This window comes from Idiotropiscis lumnitzeri, chromosome 11 (assembly GCF_059441095.1).
Source record: "Idiotropiscis lumnitzeri isolate Australia: NSW breed Sydney's pygmy pipehorse chromosome 11, RoL_Ilum_1.0, whole genome shotgun sequence".
Lineage (NCBI taxonomy): Eukaryota > Metazoa > Chordata > Actinopteri > Syngnathiformes > Syngnathidae > Idiotropiscis > Idiotropiscis lumnitzeri.
Window position 1 is genome coordinate 20,061,742 of NC_142401.1, and position 20,787 is coordinate 20,082,528.

General features: G+C 42.9%; 1 protein-coding gene and 7 non-coding genes across 13 annotated transcripts in view; 1 reads left to right on the forward strand and 7 right to left on the reverse strand.

The window, feature by feature from the left end:
• The window catches only part of cadpsa (Ca2+-dependent activator protein for secretion a), a 200,355-nt gene that overhangs the window by 148,743 nt on the left and 30,825 nt on the right, over window positions 1-20,787 (forward strand). For 3 of the 6 annotated variants that reach the window (XM_088308093.1, XM_088308097.1, XM_088308098.1), the window contains 4 exons: window positions 17,255-17,410; window positions 17,803-17,950; window positions 19,138-19,212; window positions 20,004-20,087. In XM_088308093.1, the coding sequence (XP_088164219.1) occupies window positions 17,255-17,410; window positions 17,803-17,950; window positions 19,138-19,212; window positions 20,004-20,087 (463 nt within the window). Of the gene's footprint in view, window positions 1-15,137; window positions 15,273-17,254; window positions 17,411-17,802; window positions 17,951-18,299; window positions 18,315-19,137; window positions 19,213-20,003; window positions 20,088-20,787 lie in introns of all 6 variants that reach the window. The other 3 variants (XM_088308092.1, XM_088308095.1, XM_088308096.1) reach the window with 2 other exon arrangements.
• Window positions 897-968, reverse strand: trnad-guc (transfer RNA aspartic acid (anticodon GUC)). Its single transcript has one exon. It is a non-coding gene; the product is annotated as a tRNA-Asp (tRNA).
• On the reverse strand, window positions 1,226-1,297 carry trnad-guc (transfer RNA aspartic acid (anticodon GUC)). The gene has a single exon. It is a non-coding gene; the product is annotated as a tRNA-Asp (tRNA).
• trnad-guc (transfer RNA aspartic acid (anticodon GUC)) lies at window positions 1,884-1,955 on the reverse strand. Its single transcript has one exon. It is a non-coding gene; the product is annotated as a tRNA-Asp (tRNA).
• On the reverse strand, window positions 2,872-2,943 carry trnad-guc (transfer RNA aspartic acid (anticodon GUC)). Its single transcript has one exon. It is a non-coding gene; the product is annotated as a tRNA-Asp (tRNA).
• trnad-guc (transfer RNA aspartic acid (anticodon GUC)) lies at window positions 4,185-4,256 on the reverse strand. Its single transcript has one exon. It is a non-coding gene; the product is annotated as a tRNA-Asp (tRNA).
• trnad-guc (transfer RNA aspartic acid (anticodon GUC)) lies at window positions 5,853-5,924 on the reverse strand. Its single transcript has one exon. It is a non-coding gene; the product is annotated as a tRNA-Asp (tRNA).
• Window positions 7,485-7,556, reverse strand: trnad-auc (transfer RNA aspartic acid (anticodon AUC)). The gene has a single exon. It is a non-coding gene; the product is annotated as a tRNA-Asp (tRNA).

Sequence of the window (20,787 nt, forward strand, 5' to 3'; positions counted from 1 at the left end):
TCTTCCCGTGGTCAGCGTCATTGCCCACGTAAACACTGGATAAGGTGTCATTTAAGTGGTTTGGCGGCCCTGGAAACAGAAAAGGTCAGTGTGCCTTTTTTTGTAATACCATGGTTATCATAGTGGCCTAACACGTAAAGAGCCTCACTTTCAAGACAGGGTGGAAGTTCAGCCATGTTGGCTGAGCGGTTTTGCTGTCATAGTTGCAGGAACATAAAGCTAAACTTGACGAAACTACCTCCCCGACGGGGAATCGAACCCCGGTCTTGCGCGTGACAGGCGTAGATACTGTCCACTATACTAACGAAGACTGCGGTGGTTAGTGAAGTTCTACCCGTGGTCAGCGTCATTGCCCACGTAAACACTGGCTAAGGTGTCATTTCAGTGGTTTGGTGGCCCTGGCAACAGAAAAGGTTAGTGTGCCTTTTTTTGTAATGCCATGATTATCATTGTGGCCAAACACGAGTATAGCCTCACTTTCAAGAGAGGGTGGAAGTTCAGCCATGTTGGCTTTTGGGTTTTGCTCTCATAGTTGCAGGAACATAAAGCTTAACTTAAAAAAACAAACTCCCCGTCGGGGAATCGAACCCCGGTCTTCCGCGTGACAGGTGGAGATACTGTCCACTATACTAACGAGGACTGCAGAAGTTAGTGAAGTTCTACCCGTGGTCAGCGTCATTGCCCACGTAAACACTGGCTAAGGTGTCATTTAAGTGGTTTGGCGGCCCTGGAAACAGAAAAGGTCAGTGTGCCTTTATTTGTAATACCATGGTTATCATAGTGGCCTAACATGTGAAGAACCTCACTTTAAAGACAGGGTGGAAGTTCAGCCATGTTGGCTGAGCGGTTTTGCTATAATAGTTGCAGGAACATAAAGCTTAACTTCACGAAACTACCTCCCCGTCGGGGAATTGAACCCCGGTCTTCCGCGTGACAGGCGGAGATACTGTCCACTATACTAACGAGGACTGCGTCAGTTAACGAAATTCTACCCGTGGTCAGCGTCATTACCCACGTAAACACTGGCAAAGGTGTCATTTCAGTTGTTTGGTGGCCCTGGCAACAGAAAAGGTGAGTGTGCCTTTTTTCGTAATACCATGGTTATCATTGTGGCCAAACACGAGTATAGCCTCACTTTCAAGAGAGGGTGGAAGTTCAGCCATGTTGGCTTTTCAGTTTTGCTATCATTGTTGCAGGAACATAAAGCTTAACTTCAAATAACTAACTCCCCATCGGGGAATCGAACCCCGGTCTTCCGCGTGACAGGCGGAGATACTGTCCACTATACTAACGAGGACTGCGTAAGACAATGAAATTCTACCCGTGGTCAGCGTCATTACCCACGTAAACACCGGCAAAGGTGTCATTTAAGTGGTTTGGCGGCCCTGGAAACAGAAAAGGTCAGTGTGCCTTTATTTGTAATACCATGGTTATCATAGTGGCCTAACACGTAAAGAGCCTCACTTTAAAGACAGGGAGGAAGTTCAGCCATGTTGGCTGACCGGTTTTGCTATAATAGTTGCAGGAACATAACGGTTAACTTTACGAAACTACCTGCCCGTCGGGGAATCGAACTCCGGTCGCCCGCGTGACTGGCGGAGATACTGTCCACTATACTAACGAGGACTGCAGAAGTTAGTGAAGTTCTACCCGTGGTCAGCGTCATTGCCCACGTAAACACTGGCTAAGGTGTCATTTAAGTGGTTTGGTGGCCCTGGCAACAGAAAAGGTGAGTGTGCCTTTTTTCGTAAGGCCATGGTTATCATTGTGGCCAAACACGTGAATAGCCTCACTTTGAAGACAGGGTGGAAGTTAAGCCATGTTGGCTTTTCGGTTTTGCTATCATAGTTGCAGGAACATAAAGCTTAACTTCAAATAACTAACTCCCCATCGGGGAATCGAACCCCGGTCTTCCGCGTGACAGGCGGAGATACTGTCCACTATACTAACGAGGAGTGCAGTGGTTAGTGAAGTTCTACCCGTGGTCAGCGTCATTGCCCACGTAAACACTGGCATTGGTGTCATTTGAGTGGTTTGGTGGCCCTGGCAACAGAATAGGTTAGTGTGCCTTTTTTCGTAATGCCATGGTTATCATTGTGGCCAAACACGTGAACAGCCTCACTTTCAAGACAGGGTGGAGGTTCAGCCATGTTGGCTGACCGGTTTTGCTGTCATAGTTGCAGGAACATAAAGCTAAACTTGACGAAACTACCTCCCCCGATGGGGAATCGAACCCCGGTCTTGCGTGTGACAGGCGTAGATACTGTCCACTATACTAACGAGGACTGCGTCAGTTAATGAAATTCTACCCGTGGTCAGCGTCATTGCCCACGTAAACACTGGCTAAGGTGTCATTTAAGTGGTTTGGCGGCCCTGGAAACAGAATAGGTCAGTGTGCCTTTTTTTGTAATACCATGGTTATCATAGTGGCCTAACACGTAAAGAGCCTCACTTTAAAGACAGGGTGGAAGTTCAGCCATGTTGGCTTTTCGGTTTTGCTATCATAGTTGCAGGAACATAAAGCTTAACTTCACGAAACGACCTCGCCGTCGGGGAATCGAACCCCGGTCTTCCGCGTGATAGGCAGAGATACTGTCCACTATACTAACGAGGACTGCGGCAGTTAACGAAATTCTTCCCGTGGTCAGCGTCATTGCCCACGTAAACACTGGATAAGGTGTCATTTAAGTGGTTTGGCGGCCCTGGAAACAGAAAAGGTCAGTGTGCCTTTTTTTGTAATACCATGGTTATCATAGTGGCCTAACACGTAAAGAGCCTCACTTTAAAGACAGGGTGGAAGTTCAGCCATGTTGGCTGAGCGGTTTTGCTATCATAGTTGCAGGAACATAAAGCTTAACTTCACGAAACGACCTCCCCGTCGGGGAATCGAACCCCGGTCTTCCGCGTGACAGGCGGAGATACTGTCCACTATACTAACGAGGACTGCGGTGGATAATGAAGTTCTACCCGTGGTCAGCGTCATTGCCCACGTAAACTGGCATGGGTGTAATTTCAGTGGTTTGGTGGCCCTGGCAACTGAATTGGTTAGTGTGCCTTTTTTCGTAATGCCATGGTTATCATTGTGGCCTAACACGTGAACAGCCTCACTTTCAAGACAGGGAGGAAGTTCAGCCATGTTGGCTGACCGGTTTTGCTGTCATAGTTGCAGGAACATAAAGCTAAACTTGACGAAAATACCTCCCCGACGGGGAATCGAACCCCGGTCTTGCGCGTGACAGGCGTAGATACTGTCCACTATACTAACGAGGACTGCGGTGGTTAGTGAAGTTCTACCCGTGGTCAGCGTCATAGCCCACGTAAACACTGGCTAAGGTGTCATTTCAGTGGTTTGGTGGCCCTGGCAACTGAAAAGGTTAGTGTGCCTTTTTTCGTAATGCCATGATTATCATTGTGGCCTAACACGTGAACAGCCTCACTTTCAAGAGAGGGTGGAAGTTCAGCCATGTTGGCTTTTCGGTTTTGCTATCATAGTTGCAGGAACATAAAGCTTAACTTCAAATAACTAACTCCCCGTCGGGGAATCGAACCTCGGTCTTCCGCGTGACAGGCGGAGATACTGTCCACTATACTAACGAGGACTGCGGTGGTTCATGAAGTTCTACCCGTGGTCAGCGTAATTGCCCACGTAAAACTGGCTAAGGTGTCATTTAAGTGGTTTGGCGGCCCTGGAAACAGAAAAGGTCAGTGCGCCTTTTTTTGTAATGCCATGGTTATCATTGTGGCCAAACACGTGAACAGCCTCACTTTCAAGACAGGGTGGAAGTTCAGCCATGTTGGCTGACCGGTTTTGCTGTCATAGTTGCAGGAACATAAAGCTAAACTTGACGAAACTACCTCCCCGACGGGGAATCGAACCCCGGTCTTGCGCGTGACAGGCGTAGATACTGTCCACTATACTAACGAGGACTGCGTCCGTTAACGAAATTCTACCCGTGGTCAGCGTCATTGCCCACGTAAACACTGGCATTGGTGTCATTTCAGTGGTTTGGTGACCCTGGCAACAGAATAGGTTAGTGTGCCTTTTTTTGTAATACCATGGTTATCATTGTGGCCAAATACGTGTATTGCCTCACTTTCAAGAGAGGGTGGAAGTTCAGCCATGTTGGCTTTTCGGTTTTGCTATCATAGTTGCAGGAACATAAAGCTTACCTTCACGGAACTACCTCCCCGTCGGGGAATCGAACCCCGGTCTTCCGCATGACAGGCGGAGATACTGTCCACTATACTAACGAGGACTGCGTGAGACAATGAAATTCTACCTGTGGTCAGCGTCATTGCCCACGTAAACACTGGCTAAGGTGTCATTTAAGTGGTTTGGCGGCCCTGCAAACAGAAAAGGTCAGTGTGCCTTTTTTTGTAATACCATGGTTATCATAGTGGCCTAACACGTGAAGAGCCTCACTTTAAAGACAGGGTGGAAGTTCAGCCATGTTGGCTTTTCGGTTTGCTCTCATAGTTGCAGGAACATAAAGCTTAACTTCACAAAACTACCTCCCCGTCGGGGAATCGAACCCCGGTCTTCCGCGTGACAGGCGGAGATACTGTCCAGTATACTAACGAGGACTGCGTAAGTCAAAGAAATTCTACCCGTGGTCAGCGTCATTGTCCACGTAAACTGGTAAAGGTGTCATTTCAGTGGTTTGGTGGCCCTGGCAACAGAATAAGTTAGTGTGCCTTTTTTCGTAATGCCATGGTTATCATTGTGGCCAAACACGTGAATAGCCTCACTTTGAAGACAGGGTGGAAGTTAAGCCATGTTGGCTTTTCGGTTTGCTCTCATAGTTGCAGGAACATAAAGCTTAACTTCACAAAACTACCTACCCGTCGGGGAATCAAACCCCGGTCTTCCGCGTGACAGGCGGAAATACTGTCAAATATACTAACGAGGACTGCGGTGGATAATGAAGTTCTACCCGTGGTCAGCGTCATTGCCCACGTAAACACTGGCATTGGTGTCATTTCAGTGGTTTGGTGGCCCTGGCAACAGAATAGGTTAGTGTGCCTTTTTTCGTAATGCCATGGTTATCATTGTGGCCAATAAAGGGATTTCTATTCTATTCTATTCAAACACGTGATTAGCCTCACTTTGAAGACAGGGTGGAAGTTAAGCCATGTTGGCTTTTCGGTTTGCTCTCATAGTTGCAGGAACATAAAGCTTAACTTCACAAAACTACCTCCCCGTCGGGGAATCGAACCCCGGTCTATGCCGTGACAGGCGGAGATACTGTCCACTATACTAACGAGGACTGCGGTGGATAATGAAGTTCTACCCGTGGTCAGCGTCATTGCCCACGTAAACACTGGCATTGGTGTCATTTCAGTGGTTTGGTGGCCCTGGAAACAGAAAAGGTTAGTGTGCCTTTTTTCGTAATGCCATGGTTATCATTGTGGCCAAACACGTGTATAGCCTCACTTTCAAGACAGGGTGGAAGTTAAGCCATGTTGGCTTTTCGGTTTGCTCTCATAGTTGCAGGAACATAAAGCTTAACATCACAAAACTACCTCCCCGTCAGGGAATCGAACCCCGGTCTTCCGCGTGACAGGCGGAGATACTGTCCACTATACTAACGAGGACTGTAGAAGTTAGTGAAGTTCTACCCGTGGTCAGCGTCATTGCCCACGTAAACACTGGCTAAGGTGTCATTTAAGTGGTTTGGCGGCCCTGGAAACAGAAAAGGTCAGTGTGCCTTTATTTGTAATACCATGGTTATCATAGTGGCCTAACACGTGAAGAACCTCACTTTAAAGACAGGGTGGAAGTTCAGCCATGTTGGCTGAGCGGTTTTGCTATAATAGTTGCAGGAACATAAAGCTTAACTTCACGAAACTACCTCCCCGTCGGGGAATCGAACCCCGGTCTTCCGCGTGACAGGCGGAGATACTATCCACTATACTAACGAGGACTGTGGTGGTTCATGAAGTTCTACCCGTGGTCAGCGTCATTGCCCACGTAAACACTGGCTAAGGTGTCATTTAAGTGGTTTGGCGGCCCTGGAAACAGAAAAGGTCAGTGCGCCTTTTTTTGTAATACCATGGTTATCATAGTGGCCTAACACGTGAACAGCCTCACTTTCAAGACAGGGTGGAAGTTCTGCCATGTTGGCTGACCGGTTTTGCTATCATAGTTGCAGGAACATAAAGGTTAACTTTACGAAACTACCTCCCCGTCGGGAAATCGAACCCCCGTCTTCCGCGTGACAGGCGGAGATACTTTCCACTATACTAACGAGGACTGCGGTGGTTAATGAAGTTCTACCCGTGGTCAGCGTCATTGCCCACGTAAACACTTGCTAAGGTGTCATTTCAGTGGTTTGGCCACCCTGGCAACAGAATAGGTTAGTATGCCTTTTTTCATAATGCCATGGTTATCATTGTGGCCTAACACGTGAACAGCCTCACTTTCAAGACAGGGTGGAAGTTCAGCCATGTTGGCTGACCGGTTTTGCTATAATAGTTGCAGGAACATAAAGGTTAACTTTACGATACTACCTCCTCATCGGGGAATCGAACCCCGGTCTGCCGCGTGACAGGCGGAGATACTGTCCACTATACTAACGAGGACTGCGGTGGTTAATGAAGTTCTACCCGTGGTCAGCATCATTGCCCACGTAAACACTGGCATTGGTGTCATTTCAGTGACAGAAACAAAAAAGGTTAGTGTGCCTTTTTTCGTAATGCCATGGTTATCATTGTGGCCAAACACGTGAATAGCCTCACTTTCAAGACAGGGTGGAAGTTAAGCCATGTTGGCTTTTCGGTTTTGCTATCATAGTTGCAGGAACATAAAGCTTAACTTCACAAAACTACCTCCCCGTCGGGGAATCGAAGCCCGGTCTTCTGCGTGACAGGTGGAGATACTGTCCACTATACTAACGAGGACTGCGGTGGTTAATGAAGTTCTACCCGTGGTCAGCGTCATTGCCCATGTAAACTGGCATTGGTGTTATTTCAGTGGTTTGGTGGCCCTGGCAACAGAATAGGTTCGTGTGCCTTTTTTCGTAATGCCATGGTTATCATTGTGGCCTAACACGTGAATAGCCTCACTTTCAAGACAGGGTGGAAGTTCAGCCATGTTGGCTGAGCGGTTTTGCTATCAGAGTTGCAGGAACATAACGGTTAACTTTACGAAACTACCTGCCCGTCGGGGAATCGAACTCCGGTCGTCCGCGTGACTGGCGGAGACACTGTCCACTATACTAACAAGGACTGCGGAAGTTAATGAAGTTCTACCCGTGGTCAGCGTTATTGCCCACGTAAACACTGGCTAAGGTGTCATTTAAGTGGTTTGGCGGCCCTGGAATCAGAAAAGGTTAGTGTGCCTTTTTTCGTAATGCCATCGTTCTCATTGTGGCCTGAGACGTGAATCACCTCACTTTCAAGAGAGGCTGGAAGTTAAGCCATGTTGGCTTTTCGGTTTTGCTCTCATAGTTGCAGGAACATAAAGCTTAACTTCACAAAACTACCTCCCCGTCGGGGAATCGAACCCCGGTCTTCCGCGTGATAGGCGGAGATACTGTCCACTATATTAACGAGGACTGCGTAACTTTATGAAGTTCTACCCGTGGTCAGCGTCATTGCCCACGTAAACACTGGCTAAGGTGTCATTTAAGTGGTTTGGCGGCCCTGGAAACAGAAAAGGTCAGTGTGCCTTTTTTGTAATACCATGGTTATCATAGTGGCCTAACACGTGAACAGCCTCACTTTCAAGACAGGGTGGAAGTTAAGCCATGTTGGCTGAGCGGTTTTGCTATCATAGTTGCAGGAACATAAAGCTTAACTTGACAAAACTACCTCCCCGTCGGGGAATCGAACACCGGTCTTCCGCGTGACAGTCCGAGATACTGTCCACTATACTAACGAGGACTGGGTAACTTCATGAAATTCTACCCGTGGTCAGCTTCATTGCCCACGTAAACACTGGCATTGGTGTCTTTTAAGTGGTTTGGTGGCCCTGGATACAGGAAAGGTTAGTGTGCCTATTTTTCGAAATGCCATGGTTATCATTGTGGCCAAACACGTGAATAGCCTCACTTTCAAGAGAGGCTTGAAGTTAAGCCATGTTGGCTTATCGGTTCTGCTCTCATAGTTGCAGGAACATAAAGCTTAACTTCACAAAACTACCTCCCCGTCGGGGAATCGAACCCCCGACTTCCGCGTGACAGGCGGAGATACTGTCCATTATACTAACGAGGACTGCGGTGGTTAGTGAAGTTCTACACGTGGTCAGCGTCATTGCCCACGTAAACTTGCATTGGTGTCATTTCAGTGGTTTGGTGGCCCTGGCAACAGAAAAGGTGAGTGTGCCTTTTTTCGTAATACCATGGTTATCATTGTGGCCTAACACGTGAACAGCCTCACTTTCAAGACAGGGTGGAAGTTCAGCCATGTTGGCTGACCGGTTTTGCTCTCATAGTTGCAGGAACATAAAGCTTAACTTGACAAAACTACCTCCACGTCTGGGAATCGAACCCCGGTCTTCCGCGTGACAGGCGGAGATACTGTACGCTATACTAACGAGGACTGCGGGTATTCATGAAGTTCTAGCCGTGGTCAGCGTCATTTTCCACTTAAACACTGGCAAAGGTGTCATTTCGGTGGTTTAACGGCCCTGCAAACAGAAGAGGTTAGTGTGCCTTATTCCGTTGTGTAATGGTTATCATGATTGGCTAACACGTGAAAGGTCTTTTTTCGAGGCATGGTTGAAGCAAAGCGTAGTTGGCTTTTAATTCTGCTATCAAAGTTGCAGGACCAATCAGATTAACGAAACCACCTCCCCGCCGGGGAATCGAACCCCGGTCTTCCGCATGACAGGCGGAGATACTGTCACTATACTAACAAGGACTGCTGGCGACCGCGAAGTTCGAACTTTGGTCGGCATCACTGGCATCTCAATCTGGCAAAGTCATTTAGGCTTGGGGTGTCCAAACTTTTTTCAAAGGAGGCCAGATTTAGTGTGTTAAATGTAGGGCGGCCGACCTTGGCTGACGTTCTTTACATAGATCAACAATATATTTAAACAAATTCCTGCAAGCCATTCTAAGTTTTATGTGTGCTTTTTTATTTTAATTTCAGCGGTCTTAAGCATGCATTTTGGTTCATTTGAATCATGCATATCATATGCAATTGAATATTCACTTAACTTCACTTTTTCAACACTTTTTTAAATAACGGTTAAACAGAAGTAATTTTACTCTTGAGTGCAAATTGCATTTGAAATCTCACCATAGCAATTCATTATTCACAGACATTTTTAATAAAATAAGAGAAATGATGAGCAAGTAATCGTCAACAAGTGCATGGCTCATTTGAAATATGACATTAGTAACTATAAATGACATGAAAACTCTTTTCTGAATTCGTGACTGATTTTGATCTTAGAAACACAAAATTTAATCACAGACTTATTGTAAATGACAACTAACGTGTCTGCATTAATGTGATGGGTGATACTGAGATCTGGACTGCAGCACACAGGCCAGGTCTGGCTCAAAGGCAGTGGAATGGATGAGCAAGTTGTCTCGCAAGTGAGAGTCTGTTAGCCGTGTCCTCACACGGCTCTTATTTAAGTTCATAACCGAGAATGTCTTCTCACACAAATACGTCGACCCAAACAAGCTTTGCATTTTCTTACCAAGTGCTCCAATCTTTGGAAAACCTGTCCTTATCCAGCAGTCGGTAAAAGTTGGCGAGAGAAGCCTGCTGATGCCAACCGCGGCTCTCAGCGTTACACTGCAGCTCAATGAGCTCCAGCTTCAAATGGTCTGGAACAGAATCTGTATCCACAGAGAAAAGTGAGGAAAAAAAGAGCGATCTTCTTCTCGATAACTGCAAAATCCTGAAAACGTCGTTAAAACTCTTCAACCAGAGATGAAATATTTGACGTGTACTGCTTCGTTTCCGCACTGACATTGCTCTGTGGGAATCTGGTCATGATTTCTTGCAGCGCTGAAAAGTGTGCAGTTTTGGGTTGGGTCAATTACAGGTGTCTTTCAAACAGTTGCAGTTTGGTTCCAAAGGGTTTGTTGTGTGAATATAAATGGCTAATGACTACATCTGGTCCCTGGAGACTGATGTTGAGGACATTAAGGTGCTTTGTAATATCAACTAAAAACCCCAAGTCAGCCAGCCACACAGGGTCACTTATTTCTTGCATAGGTTGTTATTTGTCAGCCAAAAACTCACAGATTTCTTGCATAAGAGAGTAGATGTGTGAAAGCGCAGAACCGCGACTGACCCATTTCAGGTCAGTGGGATAAACAACATCTCCATATTCCACGTGAATCTTGCTTAGAAACTGACGGTGGCATTGCGCTCTGGAGCGGATATAGTTTATTGCCTTCATCACCGATTTCATAGCATGGTCGTATTGGAGATATTTAGCACACACAACTTGCTGATGAATGATGCAATGGAGTTTTACAGCTTTACTCCCTTCTTCACTTACTTTGTTACTTATTAGTGTTGCTAATCCACTTTGTTTGCCAGTCATGGATGGTGCGCCGTCTGTAATAATCCCAGATATTTTATTCCACGGGAGTTTCATGTCATAAACGGCAGCGCAAACAGAGGAGAATAAGTCTGTTCCCCCTCGTTTGGTTTTTCAGGCTCTTAAGGTCAAGTACTTCTTCAGTGTCTTTGTTGTCCACTCATCTAAAAAAAACAGGTAACTGAGCAGTGTCAGAGGCGTCTGTGCTTTCGTCGCAAGCTAGCGAAAAAAAGTCAAACTCCTTTCCTCTGGCTTCCAATTGTCTTCTGATGTCCAATGACACTTCTTCAATCCTGCGTGCCACAGTGTTACGTACCAGGCCGACTTTGGCAAACTCTTGCTCCCTCTCAGGTCAGATTTTCTTCACCATAGTCATCTCGCAGTCTTTGATAAATTCATCCTCAGTGAAAGGTTTGCAATGCTTTGCGATCAGCGTGGCTACCTCATAACGAGCCTTTGTCGAGAATCTCGGGCTCTTGCAAAATATTGCTGCTGTGAGATCAAACTAGCTTCAACTTGCTTCAGTTTCTCGCTGCGTTCCTTCCTTGTGATCTTGTAATATATGTCAGCATGTATCGTTTGGTAATGTCGCTTGACATTGAACTCTTTAAAAACAGCCACTGTCTCTTTGCAAATGAGGCAGACACAGTTGTTGCGTATTTCAGTAAAGAAATAGTCCAATTTCCACCCATCCTTGAAGCGCGGGCCCTCAAAGTCAACTTTCCTTTTTTTGTTGATTGTCGCCATTTTAGAAAATCGGGGGCAAAGATTCACACGGGCTTCTGTCCTCTAGTGGGTAAATGAGGAACAGCATTTAGTGTAAGCAACGTCATATGCAGGTAACAGTACTGCTGCGCTTTAGTGGGTAAATGAGGAACAACATTTCGTGTGAAAGCTCTGCCATATGCAGGTAACAGTACTGCTGCCTAATGTAATAAGTCTACGTGTGGGCCAGACGTTATTGATTTTATGACAGAGGCTGCAGGCCGAATGAAATTTGACCACGGGCCGCATTTGGCCCCTGGGCCGGACTTTGGACATGTCTGCTGTTCAGGATAAGTGGTGTGGATAATGACATGACATGACATTATTGTGTAGATCTCGAAACTCAGTACTTTGTGGTGAAAATATTGATGAGATGATAAATATTTACGATACGTTTGACATCAAACCTCTTCGTTGTGATGACAACAGTTTCCATGTTCCCGTCTGAGAGCGTCTGCTAAATTGATAACATAGCCGTCGTCGTATTTTATGTTTTGATACGTAATGGTTGCAAAACAACATTTCTGTTCATAGCTGGCTCTCCGCTCAAACACGTCTTGAGTCAGACTTCTGTTAAAAGCCGAGCGTACATTGAAGCACTTGTTACTCTGTAATTAATTTTAGCGATTAGCACACTTAGGGCCTCCTCATTTAGAACGCTACTTGATAGTTGGGTCGTTTATTTGTCATCACGCAGCTCGTTGCTGCTGCTGTGCACGGACTTAGATATAGTACAAATAACTCATACTGCTGCGGCGCAAGATAGCTTGGCGCCGAGCATTCAAGTAGCGGCGGCGAAAGAAATTCCTTCCGGGACAACGAGCGACAGGGCGACGCTTTTTTTTTAATCAGTACTGCGTGACCGACTGCGTGAACTAGGGGCACAAACCGCATCTCAGAATCGCGTTGTCTGAGATTGCAATTACTGTCCCAAAACCATACATCGTTCAGCCATACTGCGGCGGAAAAAAGGCATGTTGCCCAGGTTCACTCACGCCCCCCGCAGGATCACAGCGCGCCCCATTTGAGGGGCGCGCCACACTATTTGAGAGACATTGGATTAAAAAATGGCAAGTGAGTGTACTTTCAAACCAATGGTGAACAGAGAGTGTCATCTAGAGGAGTAAAAAAATAACAACTGACAGCGATAATGTAAAATAAATAAGTTAAAACAAGGTGAAAACGAAAAAAGCTGCTGAAACAGGCTGCCATTCGCGCAGCCCAGGAATCGGAAGAGGAATCGTTTTACAACCATGCAAACAGAGAACGCAAGTGAGGCTTTTTTCAGAGTGGTTATCATGGTCACCTAACATATGAAAGGTCTCCGTTTTGACGCACAATAGAAGTAAAGCCCTGTTAGCATTTTATTTTGCTATCAAAGTTGGTTTAACTTCAACAAAGCTACTCCACGTCAGGGAATCGAACCCCGGTCTTAGCGTGACAGGTGGGGATAAGGTCCACTATCCTAACGAGCACCGCTGGCAATTATGAATTTCTACCGGTGGTCGGCATCACCACCCACTTAATCACTTCCAAAGGTGTCATTTAGGCAATTTGATAACCATGCAAACAGAACGCAAGTGAGGCTTTTTTCGTCGTGGTTATCATGGACGCCTAACAAGTGAAAGGTGTCCGTTTTGACACAGGGTGGAGATAAAGCCCTGTTGGTTTTTTATTTTGCTCTCAAAGTTGTAGGACCATATGTTTTAACTTCAAGAACACAACTCCCCTTCCGGGAATGGAACTCCAGTCTTCCGCGTAACAGGTGGAGATACTGTCTACTAGACTAACAAGGACAGCTGGTACTCAGATCTACCCGTCGTCAGATCACTGCCCACTTAATCACTGGCAATGCTGTCATTTAGGTGGTTTGACGACCCTGCAAACAGAAACCACAAGGGAGACTTTTTCCGTAGTGTAGGTTTTATCATGTTCGCTGAACACGCAAAAGTTTTCTTTTTCGAGACTTAGGGGTGGCAATTGCATTTTGTTTTGCTATTTTGCTATAGGTGCAACACCATAACGTTTAATTTCAAGAGAACAATCCCCCGTTGGGGAATCAAACCCAGATGTTCTGCATGACAGGCGGATGAGGACTGCTGGCAAGCTTCGTGGCTGCCCTCCGACCTTCCTCCGGTGGCACAGGCTCCGCGACCTTCCTTCTGCTTTTATAAAAAAAGATAATTATTCATATGTTGTGTATTGCTGTCATGCCATGGAAATAATTTATATTTGCAATTGATTTAAAGAGGTTATCAACCATTATGTTTGCTTCCATAATATTTTGAACCATATTGAACAAAACCACAGCAGTGACAACTTTGTTTTTCTTGAAAAAAAAATACTATGATTACAGAGTTACAAATTATTGTGCACAATAAAAACAGATATGTTTTAAATTAGTACAAAGAACAGCAAAACAAAAAAAACAAATCAGTCGTTCTGTCATTACATAGAGATCTTTTTGGGACGTAATTCTGAGCCTACAATAAATTTGCAGATTAAATTTTACTCATCGATTAGCCCTTCTAGAGTGTCACTTAAACAACTCTCACCTACATTGAAATGATGAGTCTGTGGAAAGTTTTAACCTATATTTCATTTGTCGAGTGCTGTCGAAATATATCTTGAACTTAAATCCGAGATGCATAATGATTTGGAACATATTGTGATGCTTCCAGCTTTGTGAAAACTGAGCAAAAATCGTTTTTGTCACAGCATAAATGAGTTTGGTGTTGAAGAATGAACTCGCTCCGGACTCGGCTGTTTAACCTTTCACCTGTCACGACCGATTTTTTTAATTATTCTTTTTTTATTAAGGTTGCAAGATTTTAGTCTTTAAATTCGTCATCACATATCCTCAATTTAGCAGTGACAGCGTGTATTTTGAGGAATTATCATGCTGGTTACACGTCCCACTCAAACTCGATTCACAAAGTTCGGCTGGAAAACGGAGGGTGGACTCTTCAAACGCTGACACGAAAAAACGAGGTTTTCAAAGATATTTATTATGACCGTCATGTTATGAATCAATCAACAAGAATATATTGATATGTATAATTAGGGAGTATAAATGGCAATAGGTTATCTATAATTACATTCGTCGCAGGTGACGAGAACGAAAAACGCTGGCGGAGACACTCACACCAGGAAAGGAATAACGAATAAACAGAAAGCGCTTGCAAATGCAAGGAACACGAATAACGGAGAATGGCTTACCACAAAAGGATAAGGAAGAAGCCAAACAACGAAACGAGAACGAAAAGCGAGCCGAGGAGTAGCTGGACTAAATAAAAACAAAAACGCAATAGACTACACACGGAGTAAACAGGGCAGAGAACTAGTACACAGAACATGAGCGTGAGCAACGCTGGATAATAATCCGACGCGGACTGGCCGGAGACGGTGGCTTAAGTAGCCCGTAATCAAGGACGAAATGCGATTCAGCTGTGTGGCTCGTGGGCGCGTCTCTCCCGGCCAGGTGACATGCGACGGGAACGAGCGCAGGAGGGAAAGCCCCACTCAGCTGTAACAACAAACAGACGGATCATGACATCACCTCTTTAATGTACTTCTTAATTAAAATAAATTCCCTCAGACATACCCAGAAGTGTGGAAGCTATTGAAGCTGCAAAGTGGGCCAGTTTCTAAGGTTTTGCCACAATGGTATATATTTGCCCAATTCTTGGGACACGTCCGGTAACTTCATACGCATGCAGTTCTACCATTGTAACGTCATTTGCAGGAGTAGTAGCAACGGAATTGGGTGATATGTAACTTTGACTGTGTAAATGCCACTCCACTTCCGTGAGTGTGCAATATTTGAAGTACATGTGCGTATTTGTCTTCTTTTTTCTCTCTGCAGGAGTATAGCAAACACTCTGCCAAATGTCAATCTTCAAATGGCCAAAGTAGCAAATATAACAGTGCCAAGCGTTAACCTTGCACAAATGCCCAGCTTTTCTCCACCCAACTGGATGACTTCAAATGATGACTCAGAGTGTGTACTACTTGCCTCTTGTAGGCAGAAACATGCACGCATCTTTGGCATAAATGTGGCATCCAAATGACACAAAGCAACAGACTGGTCCAGCATGTCTCACAGCATTCACTTTATTTCGATATGAGATGCAGAATGAGTGTTAAACTATAACATGACCACTGTGTTCAAGTAGATGAGGAAATTTCAAAATGTAATTTTTCAAAGGAATTAAAAAGGAGTGTTTTATATTCATTTATTTTTCTTATGATAAATGTTACATCCACACAAATGGTGTAAAGTGGATATAAAAAGTATACATACCCAGCTAAAATACAATGTATGAAACTTAGCCAAGATTAAAAATTTTCCCACATTTTATATGAACGTAAACCTGAAAAATTAAAACACTTTCTTTTAACCAAGGATGTGGCTTTGTCCAGCATTGGCCAATCACATTCAAGCGCATGTTAAAAAGTTGTCGTTACAGAAAATAAAGATCAACTGAGGTAGTTTTTTTGGTGCCATTTTATTGCAAACATTCTAATCCACAAAGGGCTTTGAATTCCAGTCGAAGGGATCTCATTGTTAAAATTTGTGAGTCAGAAGAAATATACAAAAGTTTTATTTTTTTTTCAGCAACCAATAAAAACAGCAAAAATATGGCACAACAGTGACAACATTACAGAGAACTGGGCCTGCACCCAAATTTGATGAAAAGACAAGTAGAAAACTGCTCAAGAAGGTTGTAACGAGGCCAACAAAGAGCCCTAAAGACGAATTAAAGGCGCTGCCAAAATTATGGGCTTTGCCGTATACCTGAAATGGAATTACCTTTTATAAGCTAGCCTAAGAATCTTTGGGTCCCTTAAAGGGCGACAAATACATGGAAGGCCAAATGTTTTTACATTGAATTCGATTGAGATTCGATTCTCTTATTTCCCTAAAAATTCCACACACCATCCCCCATAATGTGAAAATATTTGATCACATTTATAATAAATAAATAAATAAATAATCATCACATGTTGGTTATCTTCACATTCATTGCCCTGAAGCGCAAATTTGAGCCAAGGGGCGTTCTGTTTTCACTTATCATCTTTGAGATGTTCCTACCGTTAAAATGGAGACCACCTGTGGTAAATTGGACATGATTTAGAGAGCCACACACACCAAACATGCCTAGAACCTTACACCAAAAAGCACTGAATGCTGTAATCTAGTAGAAAAAGGTCTGAATTTATTCTTCTTGGTCTCAACACTGTAACTTTGGTTGATTAGTTTGTACCGCACAATAAATTGGTAAATCATTCTAAAGTTCATGTTGGTGTGTTTAAAAAAAAAAGAATGAGTCACAAATCGACATTTAGATGGGGGGAAATTGGAATAATTAAAAAAAAATAAAAGTATCCAGTATATTGCCAATAGAGGATTTCTATTGTAATAATCAACAATGTGCTGCACTGGTGCAAACATTTGTTGCAAACGGAGAGGTTTATAAATTCCTTGAGGCCACATTTATGCCTTGTGATGGCGTTGGAGCATGTGGCTGACTGATCTGACCCGTATGTTGTAAAGAAGTTGAATATTTCCTCGACCTTCCACGACCTTTCACCCTCAATTGTTGTGTGCCGTTGTGTTTGGGGTAGTCAAAGTGAGAACAAGTTTTTGTTGTCCCAAGTAAAAATCGCGATGTGTGAGTTGCACCCTGGTAAGTACTGCAGTTTATTCCTTCCCTGCAACTGGATTACATTTTTCCCAAAGTGTTGTTCCTGTTTCCCATTGCAAATTCAGTGCTCCCATACACGCTAAATAAATATTTGAATCCTTTATTTTACTCTATCAGGGAGAAATAGTAAACTCTCATATGATTTGTTTCAATGTGTTCCTTCATTGATTGGTGTTTAGAAATTGATATTGGCGAATGTGTGGATGCTCTGAATTTGCATTGTAAATAGATGTCTGGTATATGAGTGCAACCTAAAGTCTTCTCACTTTTACAGCAACGGCTCAGGGACATCGGAGGATCTTTTTTGGAAGTTGGATGCGCTGCAGACCTTCATCCGAGATCTCCACTGGCCAGAGGAAGAGTTTGGCAAACACCTGGAAACAAGACTGAAACTCATGTCCAGTGATATGATTGAATCCTGTATAAAAAGGTACAAAGGAAATATGACTAGAATGCAATCAGATAAAGTTGGAAAAAAGTGACTGAAACTGAAGTGTACAGTTGGAATCAAGCCCTACGGCAAATAGTGACGAACCACGAGCATTTCCCTACATTAATAGTATGACCTCCGAATATACTATAAACTATTGTAAGTAAAACACTTTCCATTTGATCTTACAACATTGCTTTACCCTTAAACATAAATGACTCAACTAAACAGGGAAATAATTCTCTCACCTTTATGAAACAGTTTTCTCTGTATTAAATAAGTTGCAATAAAGTGTTGTTTGTGAATGTAAAATAATAGTATTACATGAAAATAAATTGTGGATATGGGTTTATATTATTTGAAGCCCTGAATGTGTTTTGTCTTTTCCTAAGAACGCGCACAGCGTTTGAGGCCAAGCTTCAGAGGAGCAGCCGGGCAACAGACTTCCGAGTTCCGCAGTCAATCTGTACCATGTTTAATGTCATGGTGGACGCCAAGGCCCAGTCCGCCAAGCTGTGTGCCATGGACCTGGATCAAGAGGTAGGTGGGAGACAAAATAACATGGCAAGACACATGCTTTGAACTGTAATTCTGCAAGTGTAGAAGAAAAATGGAACAATATCTATTTAGATGAGATTACAGTACTCTTTACTAAACGTCAGTCAGGTAAAAAAAAAAAAAACATATATATTTTCATATTCTGAAATTTGTGTCTTAATATTGTCACTCTTTTATTCATTTTTTCTGTCATATTCGCCGGGTTATTTATTTATCTTTTTTGCTTATTTCCTAATTTCTTTGACATTATTAACATAATTTTACATGTGCAATGTCACCTCCAGCTCTCTGCTTCTCAGCTGCTTTTTTTCTCCTCTTTGTCTCGTGAAAGTTTGTTAGAGACTGGGTAAGTGTGGCCACAAATTAAATTGTAATCACACCCTCCTTTTCCCAATTGTATAATTAGTCGTCAGTTTTCCCTGTCTGTCTTCCTACACTTTAATTGTTTGGATTTCATTAGCATATGTGTAGATATTATTGAATATACATGGGGTAGAAGTGAGACATCTCATATTTCGCAGAATCCTGAGACTGATTCCCACTACTGACAATGAATTCATTATTTCTCAGTCCTTAGCTTTTCTGTTGGTGCCACAAGCGCAAACAAAAGGATTCATCATGGTAACACTGCCTTTGAGTTCCCATGACAGTCGTTCTTTGGCTGAATAAAAAGCTCCTTTGCCAGCCAAACTGAAAGTGACGGAAATATCGTACAAATGTCATGTCATTTATGAACAATAAGTAGAATCAACAACCCTTTCAAAATGACAATAATATCGTGTCAACTGTCTGACAAGAGTGGAAATGTTTCGCAAACACCAGACTTGAAGGACAAAACAGAAATGAACGATTTGTCTCTTGAATGATTTTAGGTGAACTAATAATGATGAGATTCATTGAAATATAACTGGGTAACTAAAGGTGATGTATATAAAGGATGAATACAGTTTTTTTATCCTACTTTATGGCTAAGAAATTGATGGTTGAGATCTACATTTCCATTGTGTTTTGAAAATGTATGAATCGGTTTCATCATAGTCAAAGAACAGTAAAAGTGGGACTTATTAACCTGTTTTCTGTGTCTCTCTCCTTCTTTCACTCTCTCGCTCTCTCTCTCGCTCTCTCTCTTTCCTCACACTCTCTCTCTTGCTGTCCTTTTTTGTGTGTAGCGACAATACCATTCCCAAATTGACAATCTCATTGAGGAAACAGTGAAGGAGATGATAACCCTGCTGGTAGCAAAGGTAAAGTGCCCAATTGCTTTATCTGTATTAAATTACGAATAATTTAATCAAATTGTCAACTCATGACAAAGCTAAAAAAAAAAGAAATGCTGCAATACACGCTTTTATGGGATTTCATTAAAAAAAGTCAAAGATTGATACTTTCATTGCCAAAATAATTAATAAATTAACTCGCACAATGTAATCCAATAACAACAGCACAAATAGCTGCCATGCTGCTTTCATGTCACAAAAGGCCACATTTTGGATACTGATATTCTTTACTAAAATTATTTGGGGAGTTTTCAACTAAAAAAAATAGCAATGTGGAAATGTTGTACTCTACTTTATTTTGTTTAAATGTACCAGGCTGCCATTAGACACTTGCACCCAAGAGTTGCATGCAGCACAGTTCCTCTGTACCATGCCAATTACGCCTAAAGTCAGGGTCAACAGTGACCCTCAATAGGGAATGGCGAATGGTGAACGGATGCCTAGAAATCAATTTAGTGAGTTGTGGTGTTTAGGAATAAAAGGAAGTAAAGTTTATACCAGTATTGGAATTTCTTCTGAACCCAAATTAATTCATAAGGGTCACGGGAAACTGGAGCTAACTAACATTGGAGCAACTGGACTGACTGCCAGTCAAACAAAGGGGATTTTTTATTTGTTTAAATATTTTATGTAACATCACCAATGCTGGTTTCCTATTTAAATCTAACAAGTAACATGATCAATTATTATGCCAAGATTGATAACACGAGTTATTGAGTGTTACTGATTATATCATGTTTTATACTTCTCTGTTTCAGTTTGTGGTCATCCTGGAGAGTGTCTTAGCAAAACTCTCTAGATATGATGAAGGAACGCTCTTTTCTTCTTTCCTTTCTTTCACAGTAAGTTGGTTTTAATGGAAAGAATAGGGGGAAAGAACATTCTACATTATTCTAAAGTAATTGTCAAACATGATGTATTGATATAATCTGCATCTGTCACATTAAAATGTCAAAATAAAAAGGTTGCTGTTCAGTGCTGATCCACAGGTTCCTCTTTTGCAAATGTTGTGATTGTAACGTGATTATTAGTATGACAGATCCTCAAGAAACTGTGATTGTAACAATCCCATAGAGGCATGACACCTCACACTCTCAAATTAGTCTACAAAGTGGCTCACTGAAAAACAAGGATCAAGTCTAGAAAGGCAGTGGTTTGGTAGACGAATCTTTTCAAATGTGCCATGGCTTCAATCAGTGGAAATTTCAGCGATAAATATGTTGGAATGTTTCACTTTCATTGAATTATTATCCGGCCCCAGACTGCTTTTAATATTATTTGTTATCCTCAAGCTAAAGATGATACTGTAATTTCTTGCATGGTCACGCATATATAGTGATTTTATGAATGAACTATTTCAACATTTTATTTTGTTTACTTCAGCTGATATCACATAAGACAACATATATTGATAATTTATTTTCCTCATTGATTGTAATGTACAGAAGAGAGCATTTTGTCTGAACAGAAAGCAATTTTTTCTTTCAGTAACAGTTGTAAAAAATATAAAAACAAACATTGTGACTAAAGCAAACCACACTT